An 18,220-nucleotide genomic window follows, 5' to 3' on the forward strand; every position below is an offset into this window, starting at 1 on the left:
AATGAACGGGATCGGAGTGCGATTAAACGGACTTGTTAGCGGAAACAGACGAAAGTAGCAGAATATCGATCTAATCGGTCCATACTTAAGCACTGGCAGCTCTTTGCTAGGGCAACCCTGTTCATCGCATTTGTTCATGTTTTGGAAAATACAGTTAAGGTTTTTTTAAAAAAAATAATTAAGGTTTTCGATAATGCAAACAGCAAATGTCTCTTTTTCTTTGGTTTTGAATAAAACCACGTTGGGTTTTAACACGAACACATTTGTGAACTAGCACTATGCAGCCGATTGAACTTAGCTGCCGCTGCTAGCTTGCTAAACTGGTAAGCCTACAACTACACCACATCATAAAGGTTATTGGCAATATTTGCGCTACCCGTGGGAATCGATGAATAAAAATTATCCGCATTATTCAGGCAAGCGACGGAGACCGCAGGACACGTGATGGAAGACGAAGTTGTGTTTTTTGGTTCTTTTTCTTTGTTGAATGCCATTTGTATTTCAAGAATTACCCGGACTATACGTGGATCTTTGTCGCAAACATTTTGATTTTCTTTGTTAAAAGTCCTTCATTTGTGTGTTGGATTGTTACAATAGTTGTTAATAATATCCAAATACCTAAAGACTTGCTTTGTTCTATCAGACCGGTTATCATGGATCTGAATTTTTACCCCGATCTCTCTGACGGGACTGGTCAGCATGTGGATGCAGAGTTTATGGATAACTCGTCTTACAATGGATACGATTCTGTGAACAAAGTAAGTTCGGCTGCGTTTAACACTAAACATAGTTTGCTTTAATACAGCGTTATGTGAGTTTTTAATGCATAGTTGCCGGTAAAGTATTATTTACCGTTATCGATGTCTTGGAGGGATTAAAAAGTTGTATTCATTCTGGACAACTCTCAATTTATTAGTTTGCAGGTGGCAGTGATTCATACCTGACCATCAGCGGGCCTGGCCATCATTTTCTTTCATCTGAGGTAGTATGACGTTTACTCCAGTGCATAAAACCCCAAACTGTTTGCATTGAGTTTATCTTGCTATAGAGCTTGTTAATCGACGTCACGCCGCGTTGAATGTTGCGCCATCTTGGGAGGATCGCTGCTAGTGTGTTCAATGCAGTGTTTAATTTTTCTTGTTTGATTAGGAAATATAACTATGGTAGGTCAGCCTTGTTGTGTTAAAAGCGGCAATAGCATTACACATAGTCGTTCAGAAAAAGCCCCTGGTTCTTTCACTTTTGATTTCTCCATATATCAAAGAAAACAAGTAACGGTACATATCAAAACAATAACAGCAGTGGAGTATGATCCTCCCAAGATGGCGGCGCCACTGCAACATGCAATATAGGGCTTGACGTCAGCTTCACATTCTCTATACACTCATTTTTCCTGTATGACTTTTTTCCTCCCTAGCAAACGTTCCATACACCCAGTTTGGGAGATGAAGAGTTTGAAATCCCACCCATCTCCCTAGATCCAGATTCTGCTCTAACCATAGAGGATGTGGAAGCTCATTTCGGAGAGCTGGCCGAACAGGCCGGGAGCTCAAGGGGTCCTGGAGTTGGAAGTAGTCTCGCTAGAAATTCTGTGGTGGGGGGGAACGATCCCTCTTTTGCATCGACTTTCATGAATCCATCATCTCGGGGCATGGACCACCTGAATTTGAGTGTCATTAACCAGTCAGGGCAAAGTGCTCTACTGAGCGCAACTCTGGGTGTGGTAAGCTCTGTCGAGTTTCATCACTGAGCATTTATTCTCTTGCTTTCAACGTGCAAGATAACGCATTTAAATTCCTTGCAAAGTGATCTATATATTATTTTTTTAGGATCTGGGCCATTCGGTTGGCTCCCATTTCAATAGTTCCTCCTCCATGACTATTGATGTTCCATTAAACGATATGAACCACAGTCTCCTAGGACACAACCAGCTCACTACCATAGACCATTCAGATCTAAGTGCTCATTTAGGGCTCAGCCTTGGTGGTGGAGCCGGTGTGTCAAAGTCACCTGACCAGCCGCTGTCAACTATGCCATCTCCTTCTGGCTCACTGCAGGATGAAGACATGGAAGACTTTAGACAAGTGAGCGTCACGAATCTCTCCATCACTGACCTGATCACTTTATTTCTCCGTCTGTGTTTTGAAACCTTTCCCTCTGTTTTAGAAAACCATGCTGGTGGACTCCTCCTCGATCATGACGCACGTCTCCAGCTTGACGGGTTCCGTGCAGATCTCCAGCGCTCTTCCAGCTGTCGTGAGAAGGATGGGTGGTAAGCCGACCATGGTGCCTGGGACTAATGTAGACGTGGGAGCGATGCTTGGTCCTAAGAAAGGGCGGAAGAAAAAAGATCCTAATGAACCACAGAAACCGGTGTCAGCTTATGCTCTGTTCTTCAGAGACACCCAGTCGGCCATTAAAGGCCAGAACCCAAATGCCACGTTTGGGGAGGTGTCGAAGATCGTGGCGTCCATGTGGGACAGTCTTGGAGAAGAGCAGAAACAGGTGTAGTAGGATCCTTCCGATCAAAAACCAAAATGTGGCAATGAGTGTTTTTCTACCCTTGGGACTGTATCTGATCCGTTTCATTCTTGCAGGTTTACAAGAAGAAAACTGAAGCAGCGAAGAAAGAGTATCTGAAAGTGTTAGCTGCCTACAGAGCAAATCAGCTCTCAAAGGTGAGGGAATAACGTCCAGCTCTTCCTCTGTTATGCTTTCTTTTTCATTTGCTTACTTTCTGTTGTTTTTAATCCAGCCCTCACCTGAGATGGAGGATCATGCTCCCTCCACTCCTCCATCCGTCCCCTGTCCCACACCCGTCGCCACTGCCCCTTCCCGTCCCGCACGGATCACCCCCACCCCTGACCAGAACACCATCACCAACATCTGCACGTCCAACATCATCCTCGACCTGCCTCAAGTCACCACCCGCTCCCGCACGGGCTCTTTACCCCTGACCATCGGTCAACCCCTGCCCCCTAACCCCAGCCTAATGCCCACCGTCACCAAAATCATCATCTCCAAGCAAATGTTACAGGGAGGCGCTCAGCTCCATCAGATCCCCACGTCCATGGTGACGGTGATTCCAGCTGCGATACGATGCGTGCAGCAGTCCGCTGGCCGGCAGCCTCCACCGCTGCAGCAGATGCAGGGCACCCCTCCTCCACCACGTCTGCAGCAGATGGTACAAACACAAGCCCCGCCCCCTCTCCAGCCCAAGCCCCACGGAGGGGCGGGAAGTTCTTTGGCTGTCACTGCTACGCCGCCGCCTCCTCTCCAGATAAAGATTGTCCCTGCTTCTTTACATTCTGACTTGTCCGCGCCGATTATTGTGACTACAGCAACAAGTGCCAACCCTGTTATTTCCTCGTCCAGCGTCGCCGCCTCGACACATTCCACACCTGTTGAGGTGCAGGTGGAGCAAGGCAACGAGCAACCGGTCACCGGGCAAAATGAGGTTGTGACGGAGGAACTCGCCTCGGAGGAGGTATTTCTGCATAATGAACTTGTTGGTGTGATTGTTTGCGAGACATTCTGCGCTCAACCAACCTGAGCAGCAAGCATGAGTACTTTACATGTAGAGTACTGGCAAAAACTGTTCTGATACACACGTGGTCTTACCTTTTTTCAGATGGAGATGGAGGTCAGCGTTGCTCCGGCAGCCTCCTCTTCTGCTCCTAATATCTGCGTCCGTGCTGGATGCACAAACCTGGCCGTGGACAGTCGCGACTGGGATAAGGAATATTGCAGCAACGAGTGTGTAGCCACACACTGCAGGTGGGTTTTTTCACCTCCATTTTTTTGTCACAAAAAAACTTCAACGTAGCCAACCTTGGTCTCGAATTTGTAAAACTGTACTCTTGGTGACCTGCTTCTTGCTGCTTTGCTTGATTATTTGGTCCAAGCCATGCCTAGGCAAAAGCTAAAATATTATTTCAAAAATCATTTTATTTTAAACGAAACTATGGTAACTATGATTCTCTGTGTTTATTCTTTAAACAGGGACATTTTCATGGCCTGGTGCTCGATTAGGAGCCAGAACTCAGCCGCCGTCAAATAAATGAAACATACCTGGGTATGTCTTTTGTAAGTCAAGATGATGGAATTCTATGGGATCTATGGATCAACTGTAGTGTTTTGTTGCATTTAAAGTGTGGAACAGCGGTGGAAAGAAAGAGTCTCTTTTATTCTCTTGTAAATGGACAGCGTTTGTTACAGCAGTGGAAATCTAAGGCAAGGCAAGTCAAGTGTGTTTGGGTTAAATGTATAACTGATTATACTTTGCAGAGCTCATGTTTTGACTGAAGGCTTTGTTTCTCCATTGAAGCTGTTGGATGATGACCTCCATTGAGTATTGTACTTAATTCAGACCTTGCTGCAGTGATTTATTTTTATATATACACATGGCTAGTATTTGTGTTCAAGTGAGAAATCATCACAATTATGCTTCAGACAAGTTTGAGATGTAGAAGAATAATGAATACTTAGTTTTTTTTATATATGTAATTTACACATTTTGTGTCGAGTGTCTTAGATCTGTCTGGAAATGCGCTCATGTAAAATCGCTTTGGCTTTTGTTTTGAAAAAAAAAACTCGAGTATTAATAAAGTGCAGCCAAAAGTGAACGTGTTTTATTATATATTTGTATTGGCTCCCTTTTTAATGAGATGCTTTTTGATGTATTTGTGCTATGAAATCAGCTGAACGTGTAGCTGAAGCAAAAACACGATTTACCATGTACCAGGGCTCTCAAATCACGCATGTTCACCCGCTCACACGTTGTATTTCTCACGCTGAGAAGTAAAGGGACAACTTATCCCGCTTTACACAATTCATAGACGAGGCAAATAAAATGTGAATATGGACGAAAGTGTTCGTTACAGCATTAATACGTTCACGTCTGATCACGGTACTTCAGATGTTTTTCCGTGTTACTCACAGCGCTGAGCGTTACAACCAATCAGACAGCGCACGAACGTAATGACCAATCAGAAGCTTAGATGAGTCATCGGTGTAACACAGATACGGTCGGTCAGTAAGACTCATTTATTATAACGCGCAATTATAACGGAAGTCACTGTTTCAGAGACGTTTTTTGCTCGCTTTCTGTTTATTCCTGGTTTAAATAAACGTTTCATGCTGCTATGAAACAATGAAGATTTACTACTGCAAAACCCGCAATAATCACCCTCAAATAGTTTGTCTGCGAAGTCTAAAATAATTTATTCCCGTGCTGTTTAATGAGTTAGTGTTTTATTTGACATTTAAAATCATGAATACTATATCAAGAGCAGTAATAACTGTTTATTTTTTCTTAAATCAGCCTTAAATGTTGTCATTTAGCCTATTCACTTTAAATGACATAAATCTTACAACATTATGTAATATCGGTGTAAATATGGCACATTTGAGCAGCATTAAATATGTATGTCTTTGTATTAAATTCTTTTTTTTTTTTGCATTTGGACTTTGATTCCTGGTTAACTTCGATTTGAGAGCTGATGTTGGGGAATATTATAGGTTATTATAGGTACAATAGCAAAACTTGAGAGAATTTGAGTGGCTCCTAACAGATGAAATCTCACTCAACACTTTTGATCAAACTTGAGCCCCCTGATGTACTTATCCTCATGCTAGTCCAACTTTCTTTAATATACATGGGTTTATTAAAGACATATGTTTCTATGCCAAATAAAATGTTTTTGTCTCTGATTTACCTTTATTTTAATGAAATTTAATGTTTTACCTCTCATTAAGTTTTTTGGCATTAAATATAATGGCATTTAGCCTGTTTCTCACAGTATTCTCATACATATGGGGATAGCCAAGATAATTTAAGAGAATCGATTGAATGTTAAATTGGCTATTCTCAACATTATGCAACACTATCTTTGCTATCTACTGTGTTCGTTTGTGCTCAAACACGTGAATCGCACAGTAGAGAAAAAAAAAGATTTTTAATCTCAGTAAAAAACTTAATGCGAGGTCAAATATTCACGATTAAACTGTTTCGAAGTCTTAAAAATAAAATGTCATTCGGAGACAAAAACTGATATTATATGGCTTGAGGTTTTCATACAAATCACAAGACTGAGTAATTTATGTTTACATTTGTTTTCAAGCTTACATCACTCTAGTGAACATAAACATATATATAGACCACAAACACATATATACATACTGTATATATTGACATTACACCAATGTATTATAAATATAATTGTGCCATCATAAGCACTTGTTGAACGGTTCATTCTCAATTTTAGTCTGGAATTGACTATAGGTATTAGTTGTGTAAGCGTGGTGTTCTTGGATATGCACAAATATACTGTAGCATGGTATGTTTTTGACATCTGTCATTAGGACTTTCTCTTTTTATCATTTAAGTTTAATACAACAGCTTTCCGGTGTATCCCGATGCAAAGGAAAATGCACAGCGGCGATACAGCTCTGTTACTGAATGTGTCTGAAATCCAGCTCGCACTAAACCTTGGAGGAGAAAGATATCATTTGTGTTTTGTCTGTTTTAGGATTTATCTGTTGGAGTTGGAAGTGTGTAAAACAGGTTTGTGAACTCTCCAAACTGACTGCAGGGGGTTGGGAATGGAAAGGAATCGGATACTTGAAATAAAAATGTCAATTCCTCTTATCGATTCCTCATAAACAACTGTGGAATCGAAACTGGAATGGCTAAAATTCAAAGGATCCCCAACCCTGACTGCAGGTCCAACATCTGCTCTGCACTGCTTTTGTACTCCGTATATTTCTCAACAAGAAGATTCTTGTCATATTAAATGATAAACCCAGTAAACACAAGCGAGACTATTATTTATTACAACAGAAAATTAAGTAGGTTTGGCCATAATGGCTATGAGGAATGACAGTGAGAAATAGTTTACAATCTCAATTAAATCTATTTTACGCCATTGCTAATTTTAACATAAACAACTAAAAGCAGTTTAAAGCTGACAAAGCAATTTCTGAAACAAAAAGAAGAGCAAGACAACGCGTTTATAAAAGGCTACGGTTAAAAAATGGAAACGTTCGCGTTGCTCGTAAAAATCTAAGAAAGCAGATAGCAAATCTACGATAGAAAATGGTTCTTTTGAGTTTTTAAAGATGTTCGTTAACAGAACGGACGTCAGATTACCTCCAGTGTATAGTACTTCAGCAGATGAATGCTCTTGAATGAGTCACCATATCCGAATGAATGTTAAAACACAAGGCCAATCGACACTTTTTGAACGTTACACTCTGAAGCTACTGAAAACATGATGTTGTGCACATATCATTCAATGACACCTTAACAAGAGCAAGTTGAAAAACGAACAAAAAACAACAACAGAATATTCACAACAGAAGAGAAACATCTGTAAGATTCCTGCTCAACGTGCCAAACAGTCGTCACAACTCAACATCAGGAATAAAATGGAAACATTCATTTAACAATGAATTGACCAGCTGCGTTTACTGCATGAACCTTGCGACGTATTGGTTAGTCCGAGTCGGCCCAGTGGTTCTTACGTGAGGTAGAAATAGTGTTTGGTATAAAATCAAGCGCAAACACACCATCTCTTCGCTTAGTTAACAGATCGACATCTGCCTGGTGCCGAGTGAGTCAGTCTGTGTTTCTCCAGGTTCTTGGGGATGCGAAAACTCTTGGAGCACATGTTGCATGCGTAGGGCTTTTCGTTTGAGTGAAAGCGCAGGTGGACCTTCAGATTGTTCTTGAGACGGAAGCCTTTTCCACATTGAGCGCAGTTGTGGGGTCTCTCTCCGGTGTGAAACCTTTCGTGCCTTCTCAAGCTCTTCCGCAGAGCGAATCGTTTTTTACAGCGTATGCACGAGTACGGCTTTTCTCCCGTGTGAAAGCGCTCATGTCTCCTCAAGATCTTCCTGCGTTTGAACTTTTTGCCGCAGATCTTGCAGGCCAGAGGGTGGCCGCGCGCGAGGACCCCCTGCAGACGCCAAATGCCGTTTTCGCACTCGGTGAAGCAGCACAGTCGGCGTCCGCTGTGCGCGTTTTGATGGGTTCGCAGATCTTTGTGTGTAGACGGGAAATGACCGCTGGAAGCGTTTGTCCTTTTTACGGCTCTCGACAGCATCAGAAGATTCACAAGTTCAACGGAGCAAGGTTTTAACAGTTTGCAGTCAAAAGGTGTTTGGCTGAGCTGTAAACGCACCTTTTTCAAATTGGACGCGTGTCTGGCCTGTATGGCGCTTTTATTGTTCGATCCCTGGCTGGAATGAGTGGGCTCGGCTGTGGTTTGACTGGACTGAGAAGGTTCTGCGAGGGGTGTCTCTCTGGAAGGCAAAGAACCCACTTCCATAAGGCCAAGATCCAGCTGGCCGAGAGTGTCTGTGTTACGATCTTCACTGGGAATGTTGTCTACAACAGAGCTGAACGGGTCGACCTCCGGATCTACTACAGAACATGAAGACGACTCTGCAAGTCCTTGATGACCTAAACGACAACATTTCATTAAATCACGATTTACGTACAAACAATAAGACACTTTTTTGTTTATTTAAAGTAGTGCTGTCAATCGGTTAAAAAAATTTAATCTGATTAATCACACTTTTTTTCTGCAATTAATCACGATTAATCGCGCATAACACAAATGTTTTTATTATACTTTTACATTCTAATTATTTCACTTTAAATCTCCAAATAAATGTAGAAAGAACAGATTTCTTAGACAACATCATTTTATGAATGAAAGCCAGCATTCTGATATTAGCAGTTCTCAAGTTCTCAAACCCTTTACAGTCTTTAATGTTAAATTCTAAATTAAATACAGAATTAAAGCTACAAAACACACTGAATTCCTCTTTTCTTTTGTTCTTTGAACAGAAGAGTTTGTTCTTCAGCAGCAGGTTTAAGAACGCCGCCCCTTTAAGAGCTGCCGCTCTATGCAGATCTGACGCCCTTTCCCATTTTCACAACTCTTCGCATTCATTTAGGATTTTATTTAACACGTTGAAATCAGGGTGACCACCCGGGGTCCCGCTTGCGTTGTAACGCATTTTCATCAGTCTGTTGGTTTTTAGTTGTCACATTAAGAAACACGCTGTTTAACCCGAAAAGCACATGAGACGCTTGTGTGCGCCATTGTTTATTTAACAGCACCGTGTCAAAAGCCAATGCCAATGAGCTCATACAAACGGAACTATTTTGAGAAGGCAGTGATTTCAGTCAGCAAGAGGCTGTGACGTCTGTCAGTAGATGGGGTGGTGATCCTCCATGTCAACTTCTCAAATAAAAAGTCACTAAAACATCGTAAACTAGGCCCTAGGAGCGTAAATGATTTGGGTCTCATCGGGCTAGGATTGAAATGCAGGATTTTGTCGTTATATTTCCAAACGCATCTCATTGAGGACAATATTCCATACACGACAACGATCTGGTAACATTTGCAGTAACACCGGAACTGTTCATTTACCTGGTCGACAGTGACTTTCTGGCTCTTTAAAACAACTTTTGGCATCTTTCTATATGCGGCGAGGTGCCCGCTAATAGTGTGTGTTAGCTAGGAAATTCATTTAAAATGTTGCATTTATAGCCTAATATTGCTTTTATCCAAAGTATGCATTGTTAATATTAGTGTCAGTATTTTTTGGGGAGTTTATATCGTTTAATTTAAGACATTATTTTATTTGCATATTGTTAGAACAGTGCTTTTGTGGTTATGTTCGCATAATTTTAATTCCTGTGTAAATGCATTTATGACGCTTTAGAGCCGCATTAACGGTCAGTTTTTCGTGGCTTTATGCTGCTTCAGATTCGGTTTCTGTGCCGCCTTTGCTGTGTAAAGAGGCCATAAGAGTGTGATTATATAATGTAACGCTAGACAAAAGATGACAAAATAAACCGCTGCTGCGTTAATTGCGTGAAATATTATAACGCGTTAATCTGAAAAAAGCCCTAATTTAAAGTGATAGAGTTTTGATTTCTCTCTTTCATGTAGCAGAAAAGTGGCTTACGTGAGGTTTTGGTAGAGTTCAAAGAACAGTGTGAATGAATGGTGTCTTGGGTTATTAAGAAGGGAAAATGTGCGAAAGAGTGAAACATAGTATGGGGGGATGTAAACGAGACTGATGACTGGTGGAGAAAGGAGAAGTATGCAAAGAACTGAAGATTGTCACTCTGTTTTCAGTTGATCCTGCTTGCAAGCAATCAAATATTTTTAAAGACAAATCTTGGTCTCATCTCTCAGAAGAGTTTCCACAACACAGTTCACCCAACAATGAAAATTCTGTTATCATTTACTCGCCCTCAGATTGTTTCAAACCTGACATGTCTTTGTTCTGCTGAACACAAAGAAAGATATTTGGAAAAACGTTAGCAAGTTCTGGAACATCATTGACTACCATAGTAGGAAAAATTAAATGGTAAGCTTCAGAACGGTTTGCTTTCCTACATTCTACAAAATATCTTCTTTTGTGTTCAACAGAACCAAAACTATACACTATTTTTTTTCTACTGTGGTAGTCAATGATGTCCCAGAACTGAAAAACGTTTTTCCAAATGTCTTTGTCTGCGTTCATCAGAATAATTTATACAGGAATGAAATGACATGAGGGTGAGTAAATGATGAAAGAATTTTCATTTGTGAAGTGCCTTTAATGCGTTAAATGATCTGCATTTGCAAAAATATTTTAATCGTTAAACGAAATGGATTTGATTTTGTCTAAATTAGAGCATCCGAGTTTTTCTGCAAACAGAACCGATGAGGGAGGTTTTGATCTGTATACCATTCTCCTGAATCATCTCTTGCTTCTTTAAGTCGCCTGTCCACAGGGGAGCACTAATGACGCCGTCTCCTTTTCCCAAACCAATGCCCTGAAAACAAAAAACATTACTTGGGTGCACTGCAGAAAAAAAGAATTTCCTTTTGTCTTGTTTCTAACAATTCTTAAATCAAGATGCATTTAAGTTACTCTCCAAAAGTGAACCCATGCTTTATTTATACTTATTACACGGCTCATTTGAATGCTCGATTCTGATTGGCCAGTCGCGACATTCCAAGGGTTGTTATTTTCAAATAACACCCGCTCAAAACTAATAACACCCTGTAACCCGGATGCTGCAGATCACTTTGAGAGGGGCAGTCTAATATTACACAAAAATGAATTATAAATATGTCTTTTAATAACATACATGACATTATATTTACAAATGATTAAACCAATTTGCCTGTTCGTGACGTTGGAACGCCGTTTCTTACTTTAAAACCGAAACTAAAAAAAGGCTTTTCCTCGCGGAAGGTCCGCGTTCGGTAAAAATGAGCTCATAAAATATTTCAAATTCACATTTCATGTACAGTTTTTTTTCTCATGTTGCAAGTAGCCATGTAATAAGCGGGATAATGTACAGGCAGCCGGTTGTTATGGCAGAAATAAGCCCCGTCAGTGTGATCAGGACGTGAAGCGGAGGGTCTTGTGTCTCACTGAAGGGGCTTATTTCTGCCATAACAACCGGCTGCTTGTACATTATCACTAACTGAGTGTAATGTATGTTACAATCACAAGTCTATATATGTAAATAATTGATAACGATAGATCATGCTCTCTCACTTCATCTTATCAGTACAAAAAAATTGACTTTTCTTATTGATTTGCTCTTAATAAACCCAACTTCACATAAATCAGAAATGTAAAGAGCGCCACCTACATTGTCACTGAAGATGGAGCATGGAAGGTCAACCATACACTGCAGATCCACAGCTTCTGAAGAGTGAGTTTCAGAAGGACACAAACCCTCCAATCTTTTAGACCCGTGAGGACAAACACTGTCTTTCTCACTGGACGTGCACTCAACTGAAAAACAACGCGTTACAATTCAGGTTTTTTCCCTCATGAATTCATTGTTTTCCTTCACTTTTATTTGGATAAAACGTCTGCTTAACGCGCATGCACATTTACACATCAATGTACAGACCCAGGTGAAAAAAGTGCACTTCCATAATGTACTTAAAGGGATACTTCACACAAAAATGAAAAGTCATCATTTGCTCACCTTCGAGTTGTTCCAAATGTGTATAAATGTCTTAGTTATGATGAACACAGAGAAAGATATTTGGAAGAATGCTTATAACCAAATAGATCTTGACACCCATCGACTCCCATAATAGGAAAATTACTTTATCATTTTTTTGTTCTGTTGAACACAAAAGAAGACGTTTTGAAGAATGTAGGACAGCAAACAGTTCTGGGGCACTTTTGACTACCATTGTATTTTTCCTACTATGGGAGTCAATGTGTGTCGAGATATAATGCGTCCTTAAAGTTGTCGCTTCACAATGTCCACTGTGTTCTGTATTTTACATAGTGAACACAAGCTGCTGCTTCCTCACACAACTTTATTTAACTGCTACCAGAAACAAAACATCCCTCCATGACCACCAGTTGACATAACGCCACACTACCACTAGATGTCCCCATGTCATCACATTATTTACATGTTTTCTGGTGAAATCACGTGATACGCGCATCCTCTGGTACGATCTTGTAGTGTGTGATGTGACAGAAATGTCAAATATTTTGTTTGAGCATGCCTAAGATTTTAACTAAGCGAATCTATCAAGATTCTCCTTATGTGTGTGCTGCGACCAGATTTTATAATCGGTCAGGAATCAGGATATTAAAACTCCTTTAATCTGAGCCAGGCTTCAAATGGATTTAAGATTATTTGAAGAAGTACTAAAGATTCGTTTTCTTAGTATATTAAGTACAAAATTAGTTTGCAAAAATAGATCACTTTAAGTACATGGAAGTGCACTTTTTGATGCTCGTGAGTGAAGCGGGTGCATTAAGTGCATCATTCTGCGTCCGCAATGCGCATGACTGTAAATAAAGTAGAAGCGCATGCATTAAGCGCATCATTCTGTGTCCAGGATGCGCATGAGCGAGTCTGTTCCACTCTGCATCGGAGACTTTTATACGGTAGTATAAATAGTATTTTACTCGAGTACATTTTTTAAGTATCTGTACTTTATGAGACTACATTGTAAAGCATATATCACACTCCAGTACAATTTATAAATACATTTGTATATGTTTTTTTACCTTTAATACAGTACTTAATTACATTAAAAAAAAACTTTTCTAATTTTAAAAGTAAAAATACTTAATTAAATGAAAGTGGTAGATTTTAACGTACTCAAGGATTAAAGGTTAAAAACAACATTGATTTATGAAATGTAGTGGAGTAAAACGTATGATGTGCGGGAAGTATTTATTGTCCAAAGTAAAGACACTCCGATAAAGTACAGATATTTTCAAATGTACTTGAAAATAAAAAAGCTTAAGTACTATCCACCTCTGGCAATAAAAGATAAAAACATATCCAACTGTACGTTAATCAAGAAACAAAGTGCTAGTATCGGATCAGGATCGGCCGAAACTCAGAATTCAGGTATCGGTATTCCCTACTTCGAAAGAAGCGAATGTAGGTCTGAATAAACTCTTTCCCGCTGCAAGAAATATGTCATGCGAAAATATAACAATATATTGCCACCAAATAAAGTGTTTAAAATATTACAATTACAAACATGCATTTGGCATAAATGTAAAAAATATAATGTCTCTTTATAAACACGAGCTGCACCGTTTGCATTAAAATCCCGATATCTGCAAATGATCTTGCATCAAACAAACTCCACTGTTGCAGATACACTTTGAAGAACACTTCCGGTCCAGTCTGTTGATTTCGAATGTAGGACCACCATCAGGCTAACTTACACGCAAAGCTAGTGAAGCGACTGTTGTTAAGCAAACAAACGTACCGTGATGTTGGGACAGCAGCGTCTCCTCCACCTGCACGCCGACGCTGCAAACCATCTTGGACACATTAGCCAATGCATTTTGCATGTGAGCTCTGATGTCGGGCACGTCTTTACTCATCGGAGCTTCTCTGTTGACCGTGCAGCCATGGGGGTGCAGCGAGCGTCCCTCGAAAACTTTCGTGATCTCCACGACGGCCACCTTCACTAACACCTCCATAACGGCCGCCACCTCCGCCTGAAACCTGGACACGGACTCGCACATGTTGCTGACGGTCCGATCATGTACAGTTAGAGTTAATTTGTTTAAACAGTCCGATCGGTCGCGTATTCGGTTGTGGTCATAGCCACATGGCTAAGATGGAAGTAGTGGGCGTGTCTGCTGACATTCCACAATGACGTCAGCACGTACTACACTCGTGGCGCCAAATCCCAGACGCTGCTGGGGAAGAGACGCAAACTGTTTTTTTTAAGACTGGTTACATGTCATGTTAGATCAAATATGTGACTGAAATGCTTGTATTGACATATTGTAATGTACCTTCATTTTATTCGACCAAACTGTGCTTCAGTAAACACTTTTTTTGTGAGAGCACCCGCATTGCTGTTCTGTTTCCATGGCAACAGACTGGATGATAGGAAATAAATACATACAAATAATAGGAAGTAAAAAGTAATAAATTATGACATATTTTAGCTGTGCGCTTTGAATTTTCTTGTGTTTTGGCTAGGGTCACTGGGCTGGTTTTGATTGACCATTGGACTGGTCTTGATACACAAGTTCAAGTTAGAACTCCAACAGCGTTCACATCTTACAAAGTGCACTTTGCGAGATGTGAACACTGGTCCAGACCGGTTTCGTTTTTATTCATTTTGCTTTTTAATCTTACAATGGTTGTATTTTGGACCAGAGTTGAGCCAGCGTTGTTTACGTCATCCAAAGTGGTCTATAGATGTGTAACTTTCTTTACATGTTGTTCTTTGTCCTGCAATTCACATTACATTAACCGAAACTCACTTAAAACTAAACCTAAGGCCTTTAACAAAGCTTTTTAGAGGTCTTTGTTAAGCAAATGTGGATCTGTTGCTATACGGCAGACTTCAGAGGACGCGCACAATCACATCATGGACACTCAAGAAGGATTCTTCTTGAGATTCTTGAGATATGATGAGACGTGTTGCATGCGAGGCGAAATGTTTTCAAACATTTGTGTTCTTGCTTGAGTGCTTCTGTTAAAGAGGAGATCAATGCAGTGTCCCGTGCTGATGATAAAATGAATACTTATCCTACCACCAGCCAGGAGCAATGACATGTTCAGCCTCTCCCTTTTAGGATCAATGTCTTCACCTGTTAGTACTGTTTTAAAACAATTATGCAATTACATAAAAAGTAACTTTCCATTCTTTTCTAAAAAAAAACTTTCCAGACTTTCCTTTTCATTTCATAAAATGTGTATCTTCAGGTAAACAATATTTCGTCGTCTTAGAATTATAAGGTTCTATCTGACATTTTGGTCAAAATTGAGTTAATCACATATTCTTATTCTGTGATAGTTTATTTACATTATGCCATGTTTGTTTTCTTAAATGTGTGCATTTTGGGGACTTTTTTAAAGAAAATAAAAAGGTTCCTATCTACAAAATCTAATTATAATTTGGTGCTATAAGGTTCTATCTGCAAGAGCCAATCAGCACTTTGAATGCACACAATTGGACCAATCAGGATCAGCTTTCTTTGTCATGTGACCGGACTCCTCAGTGACGGGAATATCTGAAGAAACAGTGCAACACAAAACGTTTAAAAGAAACCTCAAGGTTGACTGTTTTATTGATACTCTGTATCAATTGAATGATTGTTTTAGGTTTTGTTGAGGAGATTCATTGTTTTATATTTATAGACAGAACACTAGCCAGCAGCGCTAAACATTATTATGTTTTTCAGCCATACTCATCTCTAAAAAGTGATTTGATCGGTCCCACCTTCTGTGGATAAAACATCCATACAACAATTCGCATGGCCTTGTGTACTTAACTTGAACAAGAAAATAGCATCCTAAAATATGAAATAATTATACATTAATTTCATGTTTTCACAAAAGTTATAAGTAAATTGTTTGTGTTGCTTGAAAGTGTATTGCTTTAATGAATGTTTTGTAGATAGAACCTTATCATTCTAAACCGAAAGTGATTTTTCAGAATCAGAAGGTTCTATTTGCGTTTGACCTGTTAAAAAAAAAACATTTACAAATTTCATAAAATGTTGATATTGTACATTTAGAATACATTTAGGGTCTCTGTCTTTTTCATGTATAAAACAGTTTTGTTCCTCATATCAATGTCTCAAAACCAGGGGCGTAGCTACATGAGGTGGCCACCTATCTGGCCACCTCTGTTGTGCGAAGCAGTTTTAAGATGCGTGTCGGAGTTTACGGAGTGCTGCGCAGATCATTTAGCGTATGCACTGAAAGTAACGCGAGAACATTACTCTCGCGTTAATATGATGTCATACTCTGACATCATGACGCACTGACGCAAATAGTCTGAGCGCTATAGCTGAACAGATGCTAACCGCTTCGTGACAGTGTACTGTCTGTGTACCATGGAAGTTCATCGCGAACAGAAGGATCAGGTCAGTAGAGTCAGTTTTGTTTAACTGGATTTCATTCATTAATTACATTTTCGCGAAAGTTTAAGTTGGGGTACATCAATGTTTATTTATCTATAAAAAATGCTAACTTACTTCAAATGATAGCTAGCAAATTATTTTAAAATAATGTTAGCACATGAAAGCATTGCAAATAAATTGTTTACTTTACGTTCTTTGTGTATGTTTTTGACCAGCAAACTATGTGTAATGAAGAATTGGTGTAAATTACAGTAGAAGTTAAAGAATTTCTGTATGTAAGGAATTTTTGGTCACCCTAATAAAATCACTGGGTCTTACCTGGCCACCTCTAAAAATAAGTTCTGGCTACACCCCTGCTCAAAACTACTCAGACCGCAGATAGAACCTTATAATTCCAGGGTGACGATTTATACACCATAGCTTTCAAAAAGACAAAAATGTATTATTATGAAAGGAATTATTAGAGCTGGTTTTAAGACACAATCAGTTTTCAACATACGTACATAGCTGTGGTGCTTAGAAAAGTAAAGATATTAAACATAATTTAAAAAATACATAACTTGTGATATAACTATTGGAATGAAGTTGGTTAAAAGGTGTAACACATGTGACAATATATGTTAAATCGCACATGCCTCAAAAATGTGTTAGGCTGGTCGCTTCAGACCAATGATCTGTAGTGGCATCTTCTTTTAATGTAAAGTTTTTAATGTGGTTAGGACATCATTAATGTGTTATTAAAACATGTTAAATAAACATAATTTCATCATAACATCTGATTAAAAGATTCAGCATCATATTAGTACTGAACTCAAACAGACTAGCAAAACTCTAGTCTATATTATATCAAACTGTATGGGGCGGTTTCCCAGACAGGGTTTAAGCCTAGTCCCAGACTAACTTAAATGTTAGAAGTTTCTTGATCGAAAACAACTTGCAATGAAATATCTTAAAATATATCTGTGTGATTGTTTTGTCTCAAGATGTACACCAGTAATGTTTTTTTGTAAATTATGTTTTAAAAAGTGCATCTTGAGACAAAACAATGGCACGGATATATTTTAAGATATTTCTGGGCAAGTGATGTTGAGTTAAGACAGGTCACACATTCATTTTATTCTGGGACTAGCCTTAAGCCTTGTCTTTGAAACCGGGCTTAGATGTAATACATTTAAAGCTATTTAAAGTTATCTGAAGGAGATAACGTATTCACGAATTGCGCTCAGTAGAGCAGTTTGTCCGGTTAGGGCTACTGTAGAAACAACATGGCGAACGCCATGTAAGGGGACCCGTGGTGTATGTAGATAGAAATAGCTCATTCTAAGATAATAAAAACATAACGCTTCATTACGTAACGTCTGAACACATAGTTATATGTAGTATATTTCTGTCAGAAGATCCTCCTAAATATTTCACACAGCACCTTTAATTCCAATCTCTTTTTTTATTTAAAGACTTAAAGCCAAGTTGTCTTCATAAAAAAATGTCAATGTTTCAGTAGAAAACATGTGATTTACTGTACTTTTTAGACACAAAAGGAAGGCTGGACAATCCTTTTCTGTCTAAAGTCACAGAGTCACATTCTGACTTAACAAAAGAAGAAGGTTTTGACCAATGACCTTGAGGAAAAGCCTGCTTAGCACCTTTAGGTCCTATCACAATGGGACAAACAATCCATCCACATATTAGTACAAATAAACATTGAGACAGTAACACCAAATTTAACAGATGGATTTACACTTAAAATAATATTGCTGCCCCCTCAGACAAACTGACATATTTTGATTTTACGTGCTTGAAAGCAAGGCCC

At 39.3% G+C, this 18,220-nt stretch overlaps 2 protein-coding genes across 2 annotated transcripts; one reads left to right on the forward strand and one right to left on the reverse strand.

The window, feature by feature from the left end:
• The first annotated feature begins 45 nt into the window (after positions 1 to 45).
• Positions 46 to 4,825, forward strand: tox4a (TOX high mobility group box family member 4 a). The gene is made up of 10 exons (XM_057333639.1): positions 46 to 323; positions 644 to 758; positions 917 to 982; positions 1,418 to 1,723; positions 1,830 to 2,084; positions 2,167 to 2,505; positions 2,598 to 2,678; positions 2,756 to 3,487; positions 3,632 to 3,777; positions 4,003 to 4,825. Exons 2-10 carry the CDS (start codon positions 654 to 656, stop codon positions 4,058 to 4,060), a joined length of 2,088 nt encoding a protein of 695 aa, XP_057189622.1. The 5' UTR covers positions 46 to 323; positions 644 to 653; the 3' UTR covers positions 4,061 to 4,825.
• A 1,299-nt stretch (positions 4,826 to 6,124) lies between these two features.
• si:rp71-1g18.1 (uncharacterized protein LOC559922 homolog) lies at positions 6,125 to 14,325 on the reverse strand. Its single transcript, XM_057333691.1, has 4 exons — positions 13,788 to 14,325; positions 11,675 to 11,820; positions 10,756 to 10,843; positions 6,125 to 8,464 (listed from the first exon to the last, which is right to left on the reverse strand). The coding sequence occupies exons 1-4, from the start codon at positions 14,047 to 14,049 to the stop codon at positions 7,581 to 7,583; spliced, it is 1,380 nt and encodes a 459-aa protein (XP_057189674.1). The 5' UTR covers positions 14,050 to 14,325; the 3' UTR covers positions 6,125 to 7,580.
• Positions 14,326 to 18,220: the final 3,895 nt, after the last annotated feature.

The sequence above is a fragment of the Triplophysa rosa genome, linkage group LG5 (genome assembly GCF_024868665.1).
Source record: "Triplophysa rosa linkage group LG5, Trosa_1v2, whole genome shotgun sequence".
Lineage (NCBI taxonomy): Eukaryota > Metazoa > Chordata > Actinopteri > Cypriniformes > Nemacheilidae > Triplophysa > Triplophysa rosa.

Coding starts and splice junctions, on each gene's coding strand:
- tox4a (XM_057333639.1), top strand. CDS start 654: ATGGATCTGAATTTTTACCCCGATCTCTCTGACGGGACTGGTCAGCAT. Junction 2,085..2,166: donor ACATGGAAGACTTTAGACAA/GTGAGCGTCACG, acceptor CCTCTGTTTTAG/AAAACCATGCTGGTGGACTC. Junction 3,778..4,002: donor TGTGTAGCCACACACTGCAG/GTGGGTTTTTTC, acceptor TTCTTTAAACAG/GGACATTTTCATGGCCTGGT.
- si:rp71-1g18.1 (XM_057333691.1), bottom strand. CDS start 14,049: ATGTGCGAGTCCGTGTCCAGGTTTCAGGCGGAGGTGGCGGCCGTTATG. Junction 11,821..13,787: donor GCTGCTGTCCCAACATCACG/GTACGTTTGTTT, acceptor GTTGTTTTTCAG/TTGAGTGCACGTCCAGTGAG. Junction 10,844..11,674: donor GCTCCATCTTCAGTGACAAT/GTAGGTGGCGCT, acceptor TTTTGTTTTCAG/GGCATTGGTTTGGGAAAAGG.